This window comes from Centruroides vittatus, unplaced genomic scaffold (genome assembly GCF_030686945.1).
Source record: "Centruroides vittatus isolate TY-2023 unplaced genomic scaffold, ASM3068694v2 contig_371, whole genome shotgun sequence".
Taxonomy (NCBI): Eukaryota; Metazoa; Arthropoda; class Arachnida; order Scorpiones; family Buthidae; genus Centruroides; species Centruroides vittatus.
Window position 1 is genome coordinate 1,577,982 of NW_027122194.1, and position 19,564 is coordinate 1,597,545.

Consider the following 19,564-nt stretch of genomic DNA (forward strand, 5'->3'; position numbering starts at 1 on the left):
TCAATGGATCAAAGTACTGTGTTTTTCTTTTTTTAGGGATATTAGAATATCATTGATACAGTTAAATGTTTTGATACAAGTATGAGATTTTTGTACTAGGAACTGTAAATTACAAGCACCAAGGCATCTAGTGTTACTTCATGTGTCTTGAATATTTTTAATTATCTACGTATCGAAATCAAAATAGATAAAATTCAATGTCAGTCTATTTTTAAATTCAATTGATTTCTACGTTAAAAAAAAAAAAATAAATAAAAGTTGAAATAAAGAAAATTAGAATTAGTTTCCGTTTGAAAGAAAAGATAAAGAATTATTTATTGCTTTCAATTGAGAAGCAAAACTGACTCCTTTTTTAATTAAAAATTCTCAATTAAATTAAATAAATTTAATAAGTTTTGAAGGTAAATTTTCGAAATGATTATTATAAACAGATTACAGTTATCTAGTTTGTCCATTAACTACCTTGACCACTTCAACAAAGATAAAGGTTTGACGTTTGTTGCACTTTGTCACCTGAATGCCTGAACTTGAGTGTTTCCATTAGGATGCTTTCATTTGAAGCTTTATCTCTTCGATTTAATATTTGTATTAATTTAATTTTAAAATATTTATTTTCATTTACATTCAAAGTGAGAAAGTAAATAGAAATATGACACATAGATATCTGAATGTTGATTTATTTTCAGTAAAGTAAATTGATTATAGATGAATATTTTGGAAAATTTTCATCATATACGTTATAAATAACTTTAAAAAAACTGGTTCAATATCATTAAAACCGGGATATCAGTCGGAAACTATCAGGGAATTTCAGAATGGATATGATTTGTGTTTTATCATTGAATTGATTCTAATTTTAAAATTTCTTCACTGACTTTAGAACGTGTGACGAAACTCCTTCAGAATTAGTAAAATATATGACAAAATCCACTAGAGAAAACAATATGATTCATAGAAATCAGATAAAGGTCCTGTCTAACTCTTGGAGATTTAATTATTTCTAACGTCAATTGATAAATACAGAATGAAGCAAAAGTCAGCTAACCATTGTGAAAACTAAATTGCTATATTTTGAACAATTCTGTATATAAAAGCAAGTTGAAAGTAAAAGAAAAATATACATATTGAAGTTCGTTCTCATTAAATTGATATAATTATTTGTTTAATTTATTTGCAAATTGTCAATTGGTGGAAATCAATGACATCACGACCAATAATTATTATCACTACTTCGAAGTACATTGTACTTTGGAAGGTGACCTAGAATTTTTCCATATCTCTTTCATTCTGGGGTGGAGATTTTTGATGATGTCATAAGAACAAGAGTCTATCATCCAAAAACGCATATATAGATGCGAGTTTCCCATTGCCATTATAAGGAACTCATCATCCAGACGATGAACTTGGAGCTCCTAAATATTAGAGATTTTTGCGAACGTGTTTATGATACATTGAGGATATTAAAGTTACTTTATACAGGTGAGTACTTTTTGATCGTTGACTGACATATTCCTAGCAGAATACAATGGTGATGCGGAAGATCAAGAGTGTAGCTATAATTCTCATAAACTTTCCATTAAAATATTGTTTTTGTGTGTATTGATTTATTATACTTTATTATAGAATAATTAAGAATTTAAATTTTTTAAATTATATTATAATTATTATTATCATTCCCATAGAACATTTATTTTTATATAAAGTTATCTCTCTCTAAATATTTGGAATTCGATACATTTTGAATAATCTAACACCCTTAGATATGCAGATTTTGCAACTACATGAGACGATACACTTCGGAATTGAAATTGCATCGGATTTTTACCTTCGAGAAATGAGTTGAAATTAATATTTAGGTCAAGATAATTTTCTTTATAGTTGTTATATCAGTCAGAAGGAATTGAAAATTCAATGCAATAGAACTTGTTTTTCTCACACAACATCGATCAAAACATAAAAACACGTTCAATTTGTTATCGGTGACGACAGAATTTCTAATTTTGATAAAAATCGATTGTAAAATATATTATTCTAGATAAATGCAAAATCATTGTGCCTATCTCGACTGTCATGTGACAAAAAAGTCAATGGGATGAAGCATCAATTTTGTTAATAAGATTACAATAGATAGAACATCTTTTATATCTGCGAGTCCTTGGAATAAATTTCAATCCTGTCAATAAATAAGATACGATGTAGACCGATAGTTAGTCAACTGTATTTTCTTTTGCATGTTTCATGTACTGTAACACTTGGGAGTATGAATCGTAAATTGATTTTAATTAAACCGAAAACTTAGTTAATTTCAATTTAGATTAACTGACTTTTGGATCATTCCGTTACATTAAAGCTATTCATTGTGTATTATAAAATGCCAAAGATGCCTGACTTGGAGTTTTTTTCACGTTTTCTTCATGCCGAAATAGAGTGAAACTAAACTATTCTGGCTGAAGCTATGCTTTACCTTATTATGAATATATTTATTTTAAATCTATTCAATAAGAATTCAACTATAATATGAAAATCTATAAACTAATAAACAAAATTATATACGCTTTTATTTTCCAGATTCATATTTTTGACCATAAATTAATTACATAATCAGAAGAATGCAGTCTTGTAACGTTATTAAGCATCTCAATCGCCTGAGACCAGGATGCTTCAATTACTACAAATCATCTAAAGCTGAAGGCTTTGTCAGAATGTCCAATGCAGGTTTTGGTTTTCTTCGTCTATCGAATGTCCGTTTCGTACAGAGTGGAAAAAGAGGATTCGCCATAACCCAAGATTCCATTAATAGAGAATTGGTTTCTTCTGAACATCAAAAGTCTGCTTACAGTTACAGAGTTCAGTTAAAAGATGCTCGAAGAATTGTGGTTAAATTAGGTTCGGCAGTGATAACAAGAGAAGATGGATGCGGACTAGCACTTGGAAGGTTAGCATCAATTGTTGAACAGGTCAGTTCTGAATTTCATTTATTTATTTATTTTTATTATCGTGCATATATTGTTGAATAAATTAAATCACTTTTACCTATGGTCAAGGAAAGTTCTTGATCATTTATACGAGTGATTCAATAAATTCAAAGCAAGAGCGAGGAGACTTTTCCAAATTTGTCAATAATTTTTGTATCCTCTCCAGATATCTCAGTTACAAAATGAAGGAAAAGAAATGTTGATTGTAACTAGTGGAGCTGTTGCTTTTGGAAAACAAAAACTACAAGCAGAAGTTCGAATGTCAATGTCAATGAGAGAAACTCTATCACCAAAAGATTATACTAAACAAGTAATTTAATTCAATTATATAATTCACTAAACTGTGATAGAATTCATAATATTAATTCAAATGTTTATTGTTCAGATGAAGGACTTAAGAAAATATGTAGAACCAAGAGCTTCAGCTGCAGTCGGACAGAGCGGATTAATGGCACTATACGAAGCTATGTTTTCTCAATACGGAGTTAATATCGCTCAAGTATTAGTAACCAAACCAGATTTCTATAATACAGAAAGCCGTTTTAATTTGAAAAGCACCGTTCTGGAGTTATTAGGACTAAACATCATTCCCATTGTCAATACCAATGATACGGTAGTGCCTCCATCTGTACCAGAGGTACAGACTGAGGTAGATACCCCTCCTTTTGGATGCAAGTTTCGAAATGATTGTATAATTGGATTAGCATTTATAATCCTTATTTTAAGCAGGTAATACGTATTAATGACAACGATACTTTAGGAGCACACGTTGCAACCGAATTGGGTGCAGATCTGTTAATACTGATGACAGACGTAGATGGTATTTATACTCTCCCTCCTGGACAAGATGGTGCAAGATTACTAAGTACGTATTGCCCAAATCTAAATGGGAATGTCACTTTTGGAGAAAAATCAAGCGTGGGATCCGGAGGAATGGAATCGAAAGTGCGTTGATTTAAAAAATAAAATAAATTTATTGAATGAAACTTAGAGTCAAAAAATAAAATTAAAATAATACTCAATTCTAGGTGAAGGCTGCAAGTTGGGCATTGGAGAGGGGAGTTTCCGTCATTATATGTAATGGAATGGAGGACCAAGCAATTACAAAAATTCTGGATGGAAAAAGGATTGGAACATTTTTCACTGACCAAAAGCATTCTTCAATTCCAGTAGAAACTTTAGCAGCAAATGGTGAGCATGAATAAAATTGGTGAAATTTGTTATTTTCCTATTCATGATTAAATTAATATCTTATTAACATAGCCCGAAAAGGTAGTAGAATATTGCAGAATTTAACTGCGGATGAAAGAGCGAGTGCAATTTTTAACATTGCCGATTTATTACAATCGAAGAAGGAAGAGATCCTCAGTGTCAACAGTAAAGATCTTAAAATAGCTGAAGAAACTGGTAACGTTTCTATTAAAAGTTGTTCGAAATCCATCTTTTTAATAATGTCTCATAAAAGATTTTGCATATTTTAGGTTTAGATAGACCTTTGATGGATCGTCTTTCATTGAATGTTAACAAATTAAACAGTCTATCGGATGGTCTAAGACAAATTGCTGAAAGATCTCCAAGTATTCTGGGACGTGTCTTGAAAAGGATACGAATGGCAGATGGAATGGATCTAGAGCAGCAGACTGTACCAATTGGTGTCTTATTAGTTATTTTTGAGTCACGACCGGATTGTTTACCACAAGTATGTTTATTTGAAAGTTTTATTTGATAAACGAAAAATTGATAACAAAATTAATAAATATGATAATGATATCTTAGGTGGCATCGTTGGCTATAAGTACTGGAAATGGCTTGCTTTTGAAAGGTGGTAAAGAAGCTAAACATACGAATGAATATTTATATGAACTGGTCAGAGATGCATTAGCTCCATACAGCGCTTCTGATGCAATCGCTTTAGTAAGATAATACTAATATTTTGTTCCATAAACAAAATAATTTTGATATCTTAAACGTATGAAAGGCAATAATAATATAAAATATCGCAAATCTATGATAATGTGGAGAGTTATATAAACACCTACTAACTGATACGATATTGAAAGGTTTTTTTGGTAGAAGATAAAATACTTTTTTTTGTTCGATACATATAAAATGAGGAATCTATGTTATCTTATCTTTATAAACACGAAAACTGTTGTTACATAATACTTTTCGTTAATATAAAAAACATTACTTGCTTCAGAATAATATAATTTTACGCAAGATAAATTATTAAAATCTATGATTTTGTGTTTAGGTTAACAATCGTGAAGATGTTGGAGAATTATTACAACTTCAGGAATACATCGATTTGGTCATTCCTAGGGGATCAAGCCAATTAGTACGATCCATCCAGCAGCAAAGTAGAAATATTCCTGTTTTGGGACACAGCGAAGGTGTTTGTCACGTTTACGTAGACAAGGATGCTGATTTAGTAACGGCATTAAAAATTGGTACGTTATAATAATTATGATCTTTAAACGTTCATAATTTGACGAAAATATGTTAAATTTAAATATTTATACAGTTAGAGATTCGAAATGCGATTACCCAGCAGCATGCAATGCTATGGAAACTTTATTAATACATAGAAGTTTAGTTGGGCAGCAATTTTTCGTTGAACTTTGCAACTTGTTGAAAGAAGACGGGGTGAGTTTTATTCTATATCTAGATATCAAGTCATTTGTAGCATTTATCAGAAAGAATATTAGATAAGCCGCAATATATTCTGGATAAATGATCTTTGCTTTATCTGAAGTTATCAATAAAAAAAATTCCAGGTAGTAATTCACGCTGGCCCACGTTTGTCCAAACTTTTGACTTTTGGACCAACCCCAGCTAAGTCAATGAAAATCGAATACGGAAATCTTGAATGTGCTATCGAAGTGGTAGATAGTGTTGAACAAGCAGTGGAACACATCAATACTTTTGGTAGTGGCCATACTGATTCTATTGTTACAAATGATGGTAAGTTCGAAAATCGAATTTTAAAACATACTCATTAACATGTTTTTAAATCATTTACATGGTATAAAGTGTATTTTTCTGAAATGAAATTCAATAATTTTGTATAGAGAATGCTGCAAGATATTTCCAGCGAAGCGTTGATAGTGCATGTGTTTTTCATAATTGCAGCACAAGATTTTCAGATGGATACAGATTCGGACTTGGTAATAAAGTTTCAATAATTTATACCAATTTTAGTTTCTCTGAGTAACTATACTCATTAAAAATTTTTCCTTCAGGAGCTGAAGTGGGTATCAGCACGGCCAGAATACATGCTAGAGGTCCCGTAGGAGTGGAAGGATTATTGACTACCAAATGGGTTCTAAGAGGCTCAGGAAATGTTGTTGCAGACTTCGCGGAAGGAGGAATTCAAAAATATATTCACGAACAAATACCTGTTTCCGCTTAAACGCGATGTGTATAAAGTTGTAAATATTAAGAAGAGAGATTTTATGTGAAAAACAATTATTTAATTTCAAGTCTTTTAAAAGTATTATTTATTGTATACATTTTTGAATGAAATCGCTGAAAATACAATTTCTTTTAAATGAAAAAGCTTACAGTTTTACTTTTTTAATTGAAAAAAAATGCATTTTATTTAATGTTTTTTACCCTCGATTTACTAACCCCGATATAACGGTTTTCGAAACAACAGGCAAAATCCAATTGTTTCAAGGTAATAGTATGAGATTATCAGAACTGTTAATGCAAAAACGTTCACGCACAGAGGCAGCTTCTGTTCATCTCCTGTCGCTCCTGAACAATACTCAACATCCAAATAAAAAAACATTGTACTGTATAGTACATCCTGGATGTATAGTCTCAAGTTATGTAAATAGCAACACGAACGTAATGAGTAACAACTCATAGTACGAACTCGTTCGGTGAGCGAGTCCGTAGTATTTAATACATTAATTTATTATGGGGAAAACATTGATCTTTATCTATGTTGACCAGTTATGGTCGTAATCGGCATAAATGTAATCGATCAAATGGCCTATGGTGTGCTGTATTAATTAATCATTGGATTTTAATTAATTCAAAGCTTTTATTACAGTTGTAGATGAGCATTTTCATAAAAATTTTCTGCTTGGTACCTTGTAATTGATTACACGAACAGCGAGAATTACTGGTACTTTGCATTAGTTAGTAAATGAATTAATGCAAAATTTATCATTTTAATCATAAAAATTATTATCTGTTTTTAAAATGTGCTAATTTCTTGAAATATCTGCAGACGAATTATCTCATAAAATATGTCGAAGGAAATAAGAATGGGGAATTAACACATATGAATTCGAGTAACAATGTTAACAGTTGTAAATAATATATTAGGATTTATTGCTTACAACTGTTTTGTTTATGTAAAATACACACTGTGTACGTTAAATAGCATTAATGTAAGGGCAAAAAGTAGAGTTATTAATAATAATGCCAAGTAAGTTTCAGAGATAAACATAATCTGTAATAAAATAGTTCATGAGTTTAAATGTTAAACTAGTTTAAAGTTGACGATAATTCTTCCATAAATTTTGTTATGCCAAGATATATATTCAATGAATATGTCGCCCGCAAATGTCAAGAATTGTTCTTGTTGTCTACATAACTCGTTCAGTGAAGGTTACAATAATCGATAATTACTGATTATGGTAACCTCCATTAAGATTATAGTTAACTGAAAAAAAAAAATAGACATTCAGAAGACAAAATAATGATAAGAATATTTTAGGTCACAATGTTGAAATTGAAAAACTACAATTCTTTTGATTAAAATTAAAATTTTGGCCGACGGTATGTACAATACAGTACTTACAGATTACGCAAATACCGTACAAACTAAGTTATGTAATAATTTTTCATTATAATTATTAGACTTAACTATTATACACTCGTTATTACACACATTAAACTTATATACAAACATACTATTATAGCATTTTTCTATGCATATACTCACGGTGTATATTATTACAGGTAATTACCATCAAATTTTCGGCAACTGATGATTCAAGCATCTCCCTTAATGCAGAAAAAATTACGAGAGAGAATGGTATTAGTTCATCAACTGTTTATGATACAAAGAAACAAAGAATACTAATGTATTAAGTAAATTAAATAAAAGCAAAAAAATGAAATACAGATTTATTTGCTTTTATTTAATTTAAATTTCTAGCAGTCCCATGATATGCTTTAGACACATGGGAAGTCTATAATTAGTGGGTTTTAGGTATGTTGATTTATTACTATTATATGTGACCAGGAAAAATGGTTAATCCGGCAAGGCTTTGGAACCAATGGTACCGAAAATTTGGCGGTGTATTTGTAATAATTAACAGTTTTCTTTTATTAATTAATTTGATTTTTTCAACTTTTAATTAGTATAATTCACTTTTTCTTCTCATTGTCAATAACGATAGTCTCAACATTAATTAAACACTTGTTTTATTTTAATTCTGCTGAATACTGATCATCAAAATAGTGGACAGTTTGTAGATCGAGTGCCCACCAGTAGTCGAATGGATTAAAACATTGAACACTAGTCGTGGGTTTGCAACCCACAAAGGGCTTGCCATGTGTAATTTTCTGTTTTCTTCTTGTGTAACAACTTAAATATGGACTACTTTTCCATAGAAAGCTCTCCTAGGATACACTTGGCAAAACGTGCAAGTAACTCATTGTCTTCTTCAATTAATTCAATCTAATCCACTTTGTCAGATAAGACTAGATGCAGAACGCATTTTGCAGTGATATAGATGATTTTTGTGAAAGTTTGAATATTTTTAGGGCACCTCTTCAATCATAGACGGCATACAAGTCTAGTTTTTATTCAATAATTCATTTTCTTCTCCTCTATAGTTCGATATACTGTATTACAGATGATCCTATGATTTAAAAAATCACTTTAAGGGGTTCTCATTATCATCTTGACACATTTAAATTACGTAATGTCATCATCTTAACTAACACATTTTTACCATAATCAGCGGGTGAAATTTTAAACTTCTGTATAAGAGGTATATTAAGTAAGCATTTGAGAAGGGAAATGAATCCCTTCGTCAAATGCTTGCGTAACATATTTTTGAACGTCTAAACTTATGAAAACTTATTAAAGTTTAGTTAAAATAGTTGTAGTTAAACCTTACTTTATACCCTTATCATAATAAGCTTAGAAAAGAAAGTTAGTGAACAGAATCTTATATAATTAAGGGGTGAAGAACAACATGATTTTACTAAATCAACGTCTGAATGGAGTACTTCGTGGCACTTTAAATAATGAACCATGTGTAACGAAAATACGTTGCATGAATTTAGTATGCAGCATTGAAGTGTACAGGAGCTCTTGCTGAAGAATTGTAAGATACTTAGAAGCTTTGATATTTATGTTTCATCTGATAATACTTTTATCACAAAAGATACATAATTAATTTAAAATAAAATGTCGAAATTATCACTTTATATTTCAAATAGAAACTTTAGTTCTTCAGTGAACTAAAGTTTCAGTAGATTCTTCAGTAGATTCTTCAGTAAATTTGTCATAAATAATATTTAACATAAATTTAAAAAATTCAATTTTATTTTTCTAAACTATATCTCCATCAAGGGGCTGCAGCACCATAAGCATCCCATTTTTAATCCCCTTGATATCAAAGCAGTCAGTCAAATAAGGTAATTACATATCTAAGATAATTGAGTTACTTTCTCTGAAAAATGGGAGGCGTACGTGACTTGGCACTCTACAAATCTGCTTTGAGAAGCACCCATATTCTCGAAATCCCGAATATTCTACTGAATGTTTTATAAATGCTTGCGGAAAATCAATTACCACGGCCACTACCACAATGGCCGAGTGGAGAAAACCACCGAACAGTAATAGTTGGTTGCTGGTTCACACCTGACCAATAGGCAGACAAAGTGGAGTTTTCCAGGTTTTTCTTATGTGTCTAATACCTAATAATGGTCAGTCTCTCATAAATCCATAGCAAGTCCTCCAGGTAGTCACTCCCTGTTTTAATATAGTTTAAATTAACAATACTTTATAACCAAACAAAGGGAGGTTTATATATAGGTTTTATAGCCTGTAACACGTTAATTACATAAGGTTGCTATGATTCTAACATTAATATTTTCATTCTTTATATTAAAATTTCATCATGAATCGATACCCTAATAAGAATTAACTAAAAATATTTTTGTTAATACGATGTTTGGATAGCAACAAGATGATCTAACAAGTAAGACGTCATACGATAGGACATATCAAGTATATGTCACTCTAATAACGATAAGTAAATTGATACGAAACTTGTTGTGTTGTTTTTAAGTTCGTTTTTTACGTTAATAATTATGAAACTAAATTAAAATAAAAGAATAAACTGTTTTTTGATGTTTAAAATAATTATTTTTATCGTCGTTAGTGAGTTTCACTATCTCGTGCGCGTGGGAGTGGAGTATAATTGAATGTTTACTATATAATTAATGCTTTGTAATGTGCATTTAATGTTTTTAGATTAATGTTTAAAGACATTTAATTAACTTCTACATTAATTAATGCTGAAAGGTGCATTCGTTTTGTCCAAATAGTGCACAATTTTACGTCAATTTGACGTCATTTTTACATTTTCTCATTACAAAAATATAAGGATGATGTCAAATTGACGTAAACCCTATACTATTCCAACACAACGAATGTATTTAAAATAAATCAAGAAAAATATTTATTTTATTCAAAATTTAATATAGTTCACAAAATATTATATCTCACATTATTTTCTAATGTATATTATTCATTACAAATTTGAATAAATTAATACAAAATTTAATCATTGTAAATAGTAACAGGCATTAAATTGATTAATTTACAAATTAGTAGTGAATATTTATAATTACATTAATCATTTAAATAATGATGTTACTTTTTCCTCTACTTCACTTCAAAAACAATTAAATATCTTGTAAACAAATATTATCGGTTGCTATTATACAATTATCAAATCAAAACTACCGTCCTCTGTTATCAAAGGTTTAAATTACACTCAACTTGTTTCTTGAGACTTTAGAAAGCAAGGATTTGCTTTCTCAAATCAGTCTCGGTTATCCGAAAATTCGTTTTAACATAATTATGTGGCATGCTATTTGCTACGTTACGTTTCCATGTATGCTATCTTGCCCATTTCATTCCTATTTTATCATTGAAATCATATACAATCATTGGCGTTACTTGTCTTGTTCGTTTGCGATAGGTCAATCAATGATTTAGAGATCCAGGAGGATGACGAAATTGTAAAGACATCAAACTGTCATTCTGGAGATGCAGATTGTAAACTTCGGGAATTTTTCAAAGACGATATGTTCGGATATGATGGGCCCCTCCCTAACCATCCAGCTATTTCCATTGTGGCCTGGCCAAACTCATGACGAGTATGATTTAAAAGACACTTTTAATATCCACAAGGCGAAATAAATGAGGGAAAACCAGAAGCTTTGGCTAAATAGTATTTATAGACTAGTGTATAGTAGAAATGGCCTTTATGTTTACAGAAACATTTTATTATGCTCTCTATTAAAAGAGAAGGGATTTCAAAAGAGTATATTTTCAGACTTCACTGCCCAGTTGTACAAGAGAAACTAATTCTAAGATTACTGGAAAATTAGCATTTTATTTAAATAATAATAACTCTCTCTGTAGTCACCATCACAGTAGTTATTTGGAATCACAAAACAAAGACAACGGCAGCATAAGTTTCCCTACTTAAAAGAGAGTAGGAAATTTATCAAATACTTAGGATTCAAGCAAGCCAAACGTACAGAACACGCACATGTAGACCTAAAACAGTGAGTAACAAAAAATACAACAGATTAAATCCAGTATTAACAACACAGCTGATTGCAATAAACACATGCCGTTTCAGTGGTAACTCACATATTCATTTGGAGTTATAGGCCTATATTGGATACACACACACAACTAAAACAACTCCAAAGGAGAACACGATCAACATTAACAATGCATAAAAACGTAACTTTAAATATTAGGCCTACATAGAAAGGTAAAGACGTAAAGACAGAGGACGCGACCTTACAGATACAGTGGGTGATCGATTAAGGAGCATAATCTGTTCCAAGACTTTGTTCGCTATCCGAATTGTTCGTTAACCGATTATAGATTTACCATAGACCATCGATTTTATGAAAATTTGATTAATTCGTTCCGGAGACCCCCAAAAATAAAAAATATATACTTTCTTACTACGTTTATTTATATGTAATAATAAAAATACATATATACACAGTCTTGTATTTTTATTAGTCCGTTTTTCCGTTTGTGGGGGCTAAAATATCTGTCTAATGTCCATTGCTTTTCTCTTTTCAGGATTTTTCAGAAGTAATTAATAGCATTGTAATTGTAGAGATCCCTAAACCTATTAACTTCAACCTTGGTTTGGACGCTATTCTAAGACGTTGTTCTGACATTCTCCCTCTTCTTCATAAGATCTTTAATAGTAGATATCGGCATTAATCCTCTTTTTCAGAAGAAAACATATCTCGACAAGTTTCTTGGTGTTCTTATGTCGTCAGATCAGTTTCAGGTTCCATTATGAGCTCTTGAATGTCCTTTATTTCTCAGACGGGATTTTTGTTACTCCTTTGGCTGCTTGAGTCTTATTGATTATACAGTATCTTTCTTAGATAAGATTGAACTGCTGCCTACTGTAGACCTGTTCGAGCCATACTGTCCAGCAACAACAGACATCTTCTGCCCACTCTCTATCTTTACTATTATACTCTCACCTTTCGAAAAGAAAAACCGACGCAAAACTTAGCGAATGCCCGCCCGACAATCTCGCAAATACTATAAGAGAACTGTTTCTGTCAGAAAAATAAAAGGCAGGAATTACAAGGGAGAGTTTCAAAGTTCGGAGGAATACTATCCGATCAATAGATACCGGGTTGAGCGTCGATGTCGACGTCTCCCGCGCTCTGAAAAGTTTCGAATTGTTGCCTGAAGACAAGAGAAGACCAATCGGTATTGATTATTTTACGTCGCTTCTTCTTGTGTTTGTTCTATGAGGTGTTCGTTGTCCAAACATAAAAATCTTTCGCGAAAGTGTTCGTTAACCGATCACTCACTGCATATTGATAATGACGTGTTTAGAACTTCTTACTTACACTTTCAATTAATTTTTATGGGCTTTTCATGAGCGCCCCATGCTTTTATTTTTGGTCGAATAATACCAAGAATACTACGAAAGCCGAAGAAAATTTAGGCCCTACTTTATGTTGCATTTATATGAATAAAAGGCAATAAAATCTTTAAAATTCTTATTATATTTTTATTTTTTATCTTTTAGTTTTATAACACTGAATTAACGAAATTATTCTCGTTTTAGCATTTAATTAGGGAGTAAAAAATTGTAAGATTACAGTACGACTATTGTTTGCCCTACGTGTAGCGCCATCTGTTGTCATATTTTTTTACGAATTTTAATTTTTTGCAAATTGCTAAAATTGTTTGCGAACCCTTAAAAAATGTTTTGTTATCGGAAATATATATATATATATATATATATGAAGTTTCAATTAGATCAGAAATTGGGAAGAGGTTGGAAATTGAATTACTTTATATTGATGGATGTTAATAAAAAGCATTTAAAAAATCATCAGAATCACTCAAAACTGTAACGTTTGATTAAACTAATACACTATTAAACTTAAATAACACTAACATGAATTTAAAACACAATACTGTATAGCCTGTATACTGTATATATAGATAATAGGGTTTTTCCAACGGGATCCCAACTGTTTTTTAACCCGAGAAATTCTCATTCCGGGAAATCCGCAAATTTCTTAAAAATTCACTTTTTTCTCATTTTGTGTTAAAGTTGAAGAAATTTTGCAAATAGAAAGTATAATTAACTCATAAACTGTCAGAATACGTTTGTATTTATCAGTGGCGTGCCGTGACATTTGATGATAGGGAAGCTGTGTTTCTGTAAGAAGCCGACTTGCAGGGGCAATCAATTAATTGCGTGTCAGGGCCCGTTCGTATTCGTTTGTTCGATAAGCCAGTAAAAACCGTATACTTCTTTAAATGTATTTTTAATAGATTATCCGACGTACTTAATAAATAAGAAAGTTCAATATAATTACCTCCGTTATTAGATTCAATAAATTCCCTATGCCCTCTAAATGCCAATTCTTGCTTTGAGGAAAAACATATAACATCTATTAATCGTAATTATCTTGTTATAATTTTCAATATTTATTTTATATTGTCTACCAATGTTAAATTCTATTCTGCTTTGATTTCCAAATTGCTTCAATTTTACGAAAGAATCATCACTCGTCATAAATTTTATCTTCAAAATGTCGAAATTTTTTGTCGACGTATTTATATTTAATTTAGGCATTGGTCTTTCTCTTTTAATAATGTTTTCTTTTTCATTATATGGTCTTGAGCCAAAACTTTTTTAAAATAAATTTTTGAATCACTAGCCACGATGTAAGGGCTAAAATTAAAATTATAAGAAAACTTACTCGGTAAAACAAAATGTGTGATGAATATACATGCCTAGTACAAAAAATTCTTCAATTGTATGAATATACTTTTAAAGAAACTTATAATTAAATATAACTTTGTGAAGAAACGTATATAAAAGTAACAAAATATTCTTTACCTTTTAAATCTTAAAACAATCCACTTAGTGAAATACTGTAGCTCCCTACGAGTGGCTAATGAATAGAATCAGAGACGGTCCAGGTAGGTGTGTGCGTGCCAAATCCCGAGGGTGCCGATACCGGTCAATGTCAAATGCCTCTTTTGTCGCATCACTAGTATATATCAAAGGACGCGACAGGGTTGTTGTAGATTTTAAACGTTTCTCGCCATAGCTGTAAAAATCTAAATATGTTAAACTTAACAGATTGTCCGTCGTTCGTTTTCTAACTAATTCGTTTTAGGACCAAGTGTTTACGGAAATTTCCAAAATTTACAACTTTTCGGTCACTCTCATTGAACTGGAAAAATTTTTGTCTTTATTACATCTAATATTATGAAGAGATCAGACCCCACTGTACTTGGCAAGAGATTGGTTCAGTTAAGCTTCTGTTTAAGTAAAATTTCGGCTCTTTCATCGGGGTTTTATTTATGTTTCTAATTCCCTAATCGCTTAATTATTTAACTACTTCTTAAATAGAAATAAGTCGAAACTAGTTACTTTGTACTTGGATATCTGTAGTCTTGGGAAAGAAGTGGAAAGATATTTTTATGACAACGGATACATAAATCGTAAATTTAAGGAAAATAAATTCTAGAGCTTTTCTTTTGTACCTTGTACGTCTCATTCATTAAATTTGGTTGTAAATGATGCTGCCAAAGTAACAGTTAATTTTTTAACACTGTACTAGAATAGTACACGTTTTTTCTGCATCCCCTTACAGATGGGACATAGTAAATCGTAATATCACCGGTTTAACATTGAAATCCGTAAGTAATATAAGATGGGAGAGCAGAATAAACGCAGAATAAATATATCAAATATTTTAATGGATTTTTTTAAACCCCTGTCAACTATACAGAACTATCATTAAAACATGCCAGTAAACTCCTATCGGTTGGGTTAAGTTATAAATCTAGTCCAAGGGTGGGCAACCTTTTTTATAACATGAACCAGAATAAATTTTACGTTTTTTCCGCGGACCGTAGTAGTTAATTGACGCCTTCTTGTGACTTGTAATTTTTTTAGTCTGCAAATATGAAATAAATAAATAAAAAGTTAATTACTACATTTATTTCTCTTATCGTTTTCGAAAATTACAAAGAATTGGAAAAATAACTATTAATTAGTTATTTTTCCAATTTAATAATCTATTAAAGATCTCGCGGGCCGGATAGAAACTTTTCGCCAGCCGTAGCTGGCCCGCGGGCCGGGGGTTGTCCGCCGTTGATCTAGTCTACTCATGATTTACATAATCGGGCGAGGGCGGCCGAACATCTAGCAGGCAGGCGGATAACAGCCCACAACCGGTCCGGAATATAAAATTGGATGCTTTATGCGTGTGTTGCTTCTACCAGCTAAACCGTGACGTTGGTGCTCTGTAAAGCGCATGCGCCAATGCCTATAATCTGGCTGATTGGAAACTGACCCGGTTTCGACACTCCTTCTGCCACCGAATTATTCGAATATACAATAGCAATCTTATCGTTTTTTTCACATGTAGTATAGAAATTTGTAAAAGATACATAATGCAGTTATAATAAAATATTAATTTTAATTAATGCAAAGTACGTTAAAATATGAAAATTTATATTTTATAAAATACAAGGGAAGGTCATTGGAAGGTGGAATCGGCGCTTCCATCGCTTCCAATGACGGCATGCCACTGGTATTTATTAATTTTAAGCCCGCTTATTAATTTTCAAATGTTTACTTGTTATGGCAGGTCACAGATTGTCAATAATCAATACGTAGCCTATTTGTGACAGGACTGAAAATTTTTTACTTGTCAGAACCTGTAATATCTGGAATAATCGTGCTTACGCTGTCTTAATTTTTAACCATGCTCAATAGCTTCAATAATTGCATCACGTCAGGTAGTGCAAATTGGGCAAGGATACAAACGAGTATGAAGTATGCGAATATGAAATTTTTCTTCATAAACCTGATTATTAAAGCCAAACGAACGGCCGAATTATCGGGCTGTAAGCTTGATGCCGCTATTAAAGCAGCCGAGGTAGACAAATCAAGAATATTAGATGGCAAAAGAAATAGTGTAACGCATCTCGAAAACGAACTAGAAATCTTCCTGTGAAAAACACATAACATCCGTTTTCTCTTAAATGCATTAAAGACGATTCCATCCACGAAAAGGGCATTCTCGGTAGCAGGGGACTTTTCTTTGGTAAAATAAGAATCAAATTGAGCGATCGGAGTATCGACCATCTTTGCCCTTTTAAAATCTTATTATAAAAATTTACAATAGTATTTTGTATTACTGTATGTTTTATTTAAATAACTAAAATTACCTTGTAACTTAGAGGTTTGATCTAAGTTCAATTAATTATAAAATTTATTTTAAATCTTAAAAATAATTAATTATAACAAGCAAAAGACTGGGAAATGAGAAATCAAATTGAACTTTCGAAAATATCTGAACAACTTGGAATTGAAATTATAAAGATTGAAAGAGTTTTGAAAACCAAGATGGATAGACTGCCCTTAAGCGGTGTGGCAGACTTATCAGCGTTACATCACTATTTTCATTCAAATAAAAAGTACTCAGGTATGGAAAGGTCCTCTTCTATTGTTCTTATTTAAGTATTAACTGCATGAAATGTATATCGGTATATCGTTTTTATACTTAAAACGATCATAAGGGCAGCAAACCGGTTGTTAAATTATTTGAATCTCACCACTGGTTAGGAGCATAGAAAAGCACGGTGTTAGGATTGTTAGAAGACAAAGTAAATAAGAATTCATTTAAAACAAAAATTTTACTATTGAACTTCAAACAGATAAACGGTTTTTGAGACATACGACTTTAGACGTAGATAAAAAATAAAATAAAAGCCACTTTTAAAACCTTTTCACCATCAGCAGTTTACTATTTTTCTCATTAACCTTTTCGGGTGTTTTTAACGTTCGTCCTCTGGCAATCTTTACATGGGACGACACATTTCAAAAAGAGAATGTGGAATTCCAAAGTTTTTAAACGTAACGTTCAACTCACAGCATAAATTCTAAAAAGAAACATTTTGAAATGTTTAAAATAATGATGAAAAATTGAAAAATTACATAAGTTCGAAATACATCACAGAGAAAGTCGTTTATCGTGTTATGTATTTTTGACAGTTGATGATAGCAAAAAGTAGGACATTTTACCTCGTTATTTACAGGTGTTCTATGTTTCCTTCTTTCGTGCAAGTTTCCATTCCCATAATAGCTTGGCAATTTACAGAGTCTCGAAAAATTCAGATCTCTTTCCAATTATTTATCGTAGAAACAGTTTAAATTTAATATTTAATAAAATATAACTATTCGAGAATTATTTTAATATAATAAAAATGTGTAAAAATTATATTTATTAATATTTTCAAATAATTTTGTATACATTTTCATATATTTTGATCGATACGTGTAAAGAGTTATACAGAGTGTATTTCTTTTTGAAGTTTCAGTCTTTCCTTATACATTTGCTTTTTGATAACTTATCATCTACATTGATGGATGATCAAAGAACTAATTTATTAATACACTCTGCAGAATGATAAATTCATGTTTATATTATAATAAAATATATAATTACAATATAAACACAATGAAAACGTAATAAATATAGACATAATTTAATTTAAATTCCTATTATGAAAAACTAATTATTAATCTTCAGATCAATGAGAAACATAATAATTAAATACAAGGAGTTAACATTTTATATTTTAATTTCATTCACCAGATAGCAGCATGTGTTCCATCAAAAGTTTAAATTGTTCTGATGTGCGGTACAGTACGATTGCAATTGGATTTTTTTTTCTTTCTTTTTTGCGGAGATTATATAAAAATATGATTCAAAAAATAAGTAAATAATTAATTTTTGTAAGTGACTGAGATTTATCATACTTTACTCGATCTAGCCTAAATTTGCTAAAGTCTTTACATATTTAAGCAAATTGGTAAATTGTGCACGTAAATATAATGTAAATCTGTATTCATCTTGCAGAATTATAAGTGTATTTTATGTAGATCTAAATACAGTATAAACCGTTTATTGTAATCTCTTACTGCATTGATGATGATAACTGTCTGATAACATTAAGCGCAGTAAATAAATAAGACTTCAGTTAATAAAAATTCTGGTTTTACTGATCCTGACATTAAATGGACAATTATGTATTATTAATTAATAGTAATTCATTTAACGCTATTTTTATCTACTGTTTTGAAGTAACAAGTATAGGCCTAACTGAAGTAAGAAATGCTAGCAATTTAAAGCATTCTTCGAGTAAAAACACGTTTAACATTAAGTTTATCGTTTAAACACAGTTAAAACTAATAAAAATCAATAACGTTATCATAACCAGGCAGGGCAGGGCCTGGTCTCCTTTACCTTTTAAATAAATGAATTAAGAAAAAATCAAATAAGCACAAGAAAAAATTTGAATGTGACAAACTCACTTGTACCGATGTACTGTACTGTACTGTACACGCAATATCTAAAGGCAATGCCCGCGCTAAGAAATTTCGCGCCCGTACGCAACTCCTATAATTTTACGTTCCTTCCTAATGCAAATATATCGTGAATTTCTATTTTTTATTATCATGAAAATTCCTTTGAATTGAGTTTGGATGGTATGAACGACTGGCAACGTTGTTATATACTAGTCCGTACGAGTTTATTTCTCGCCGGAAGAGAAATTTTATCGGGGCCACTTCGCACTCGCTTGATCGTACAATACTACAAATCCATATAAATATGTATGCAATATAAATATATCGCATCACTAGTCGCTGCTAGGACAGTCGAAAGCTTGTATGGACCCGGAAGTAGAGTGAACTCCTTTAGCTAGAACAAATAAAGTTCGAGGA

At 31.0% G+C, this 19,564-nt stretch overlaps 1 protein-coding gene across 2 annotated transcripts; it reads left to right on the plus strand.

Annotated features, from left to right (window-relative positions):
- The first annotated feature begins 1,366 nt into the window (after positions 1 to 1,366).
- P5CS (Delta[1]-pyrroline-5-carboxylate synthase) lies at positions 1,367 to 6,533 on the plus strand. Of its 2 annotated transcripts, none has more exons than XM_067270446.1 (14): positions 1,367 to 1,479; positions 2,569 to 2,957; positions 3,142 to 3,285; positions 3,361 to 3,624; positions 3,702 to 3,920; positions 4,004 to 4,166; positions 4,239 to 4,382; positions 4,457 to 4,674; positions 4,752 to 4,889; positions 5,230 to 5,425; positions 5,500 to 5,621; positions 5,753 to 5,939; positions 6,047 to 6,142; positions 6,218 to 6,533. In XM_067270446.1, the coding sequence occupies exons 2-14, from the start codon at positions 2,610 to 2,612 to the stop codon at positions 6,385 to 6,387; spliced, it is 2,409 nt and encodes an 802-aa protein (XP_067126547.1). In that variant the 5' UTR covers positions 1,367 to 1,479; positions 2,569 to 2,609; the 3' UTR covers positions 6,388 to 6,533. The 2 variants fall into 2 exon arrangements, with proteins under 2 accessions (XP_067126547.1, XP_067126548.1); XM_067270447.1 differs by having other exon boundaries at positions 3,705 to 3,920.
- The last annotated feature ends 13,031 nt before the right edge of the window (positions 6,534 to 19,564 follow it).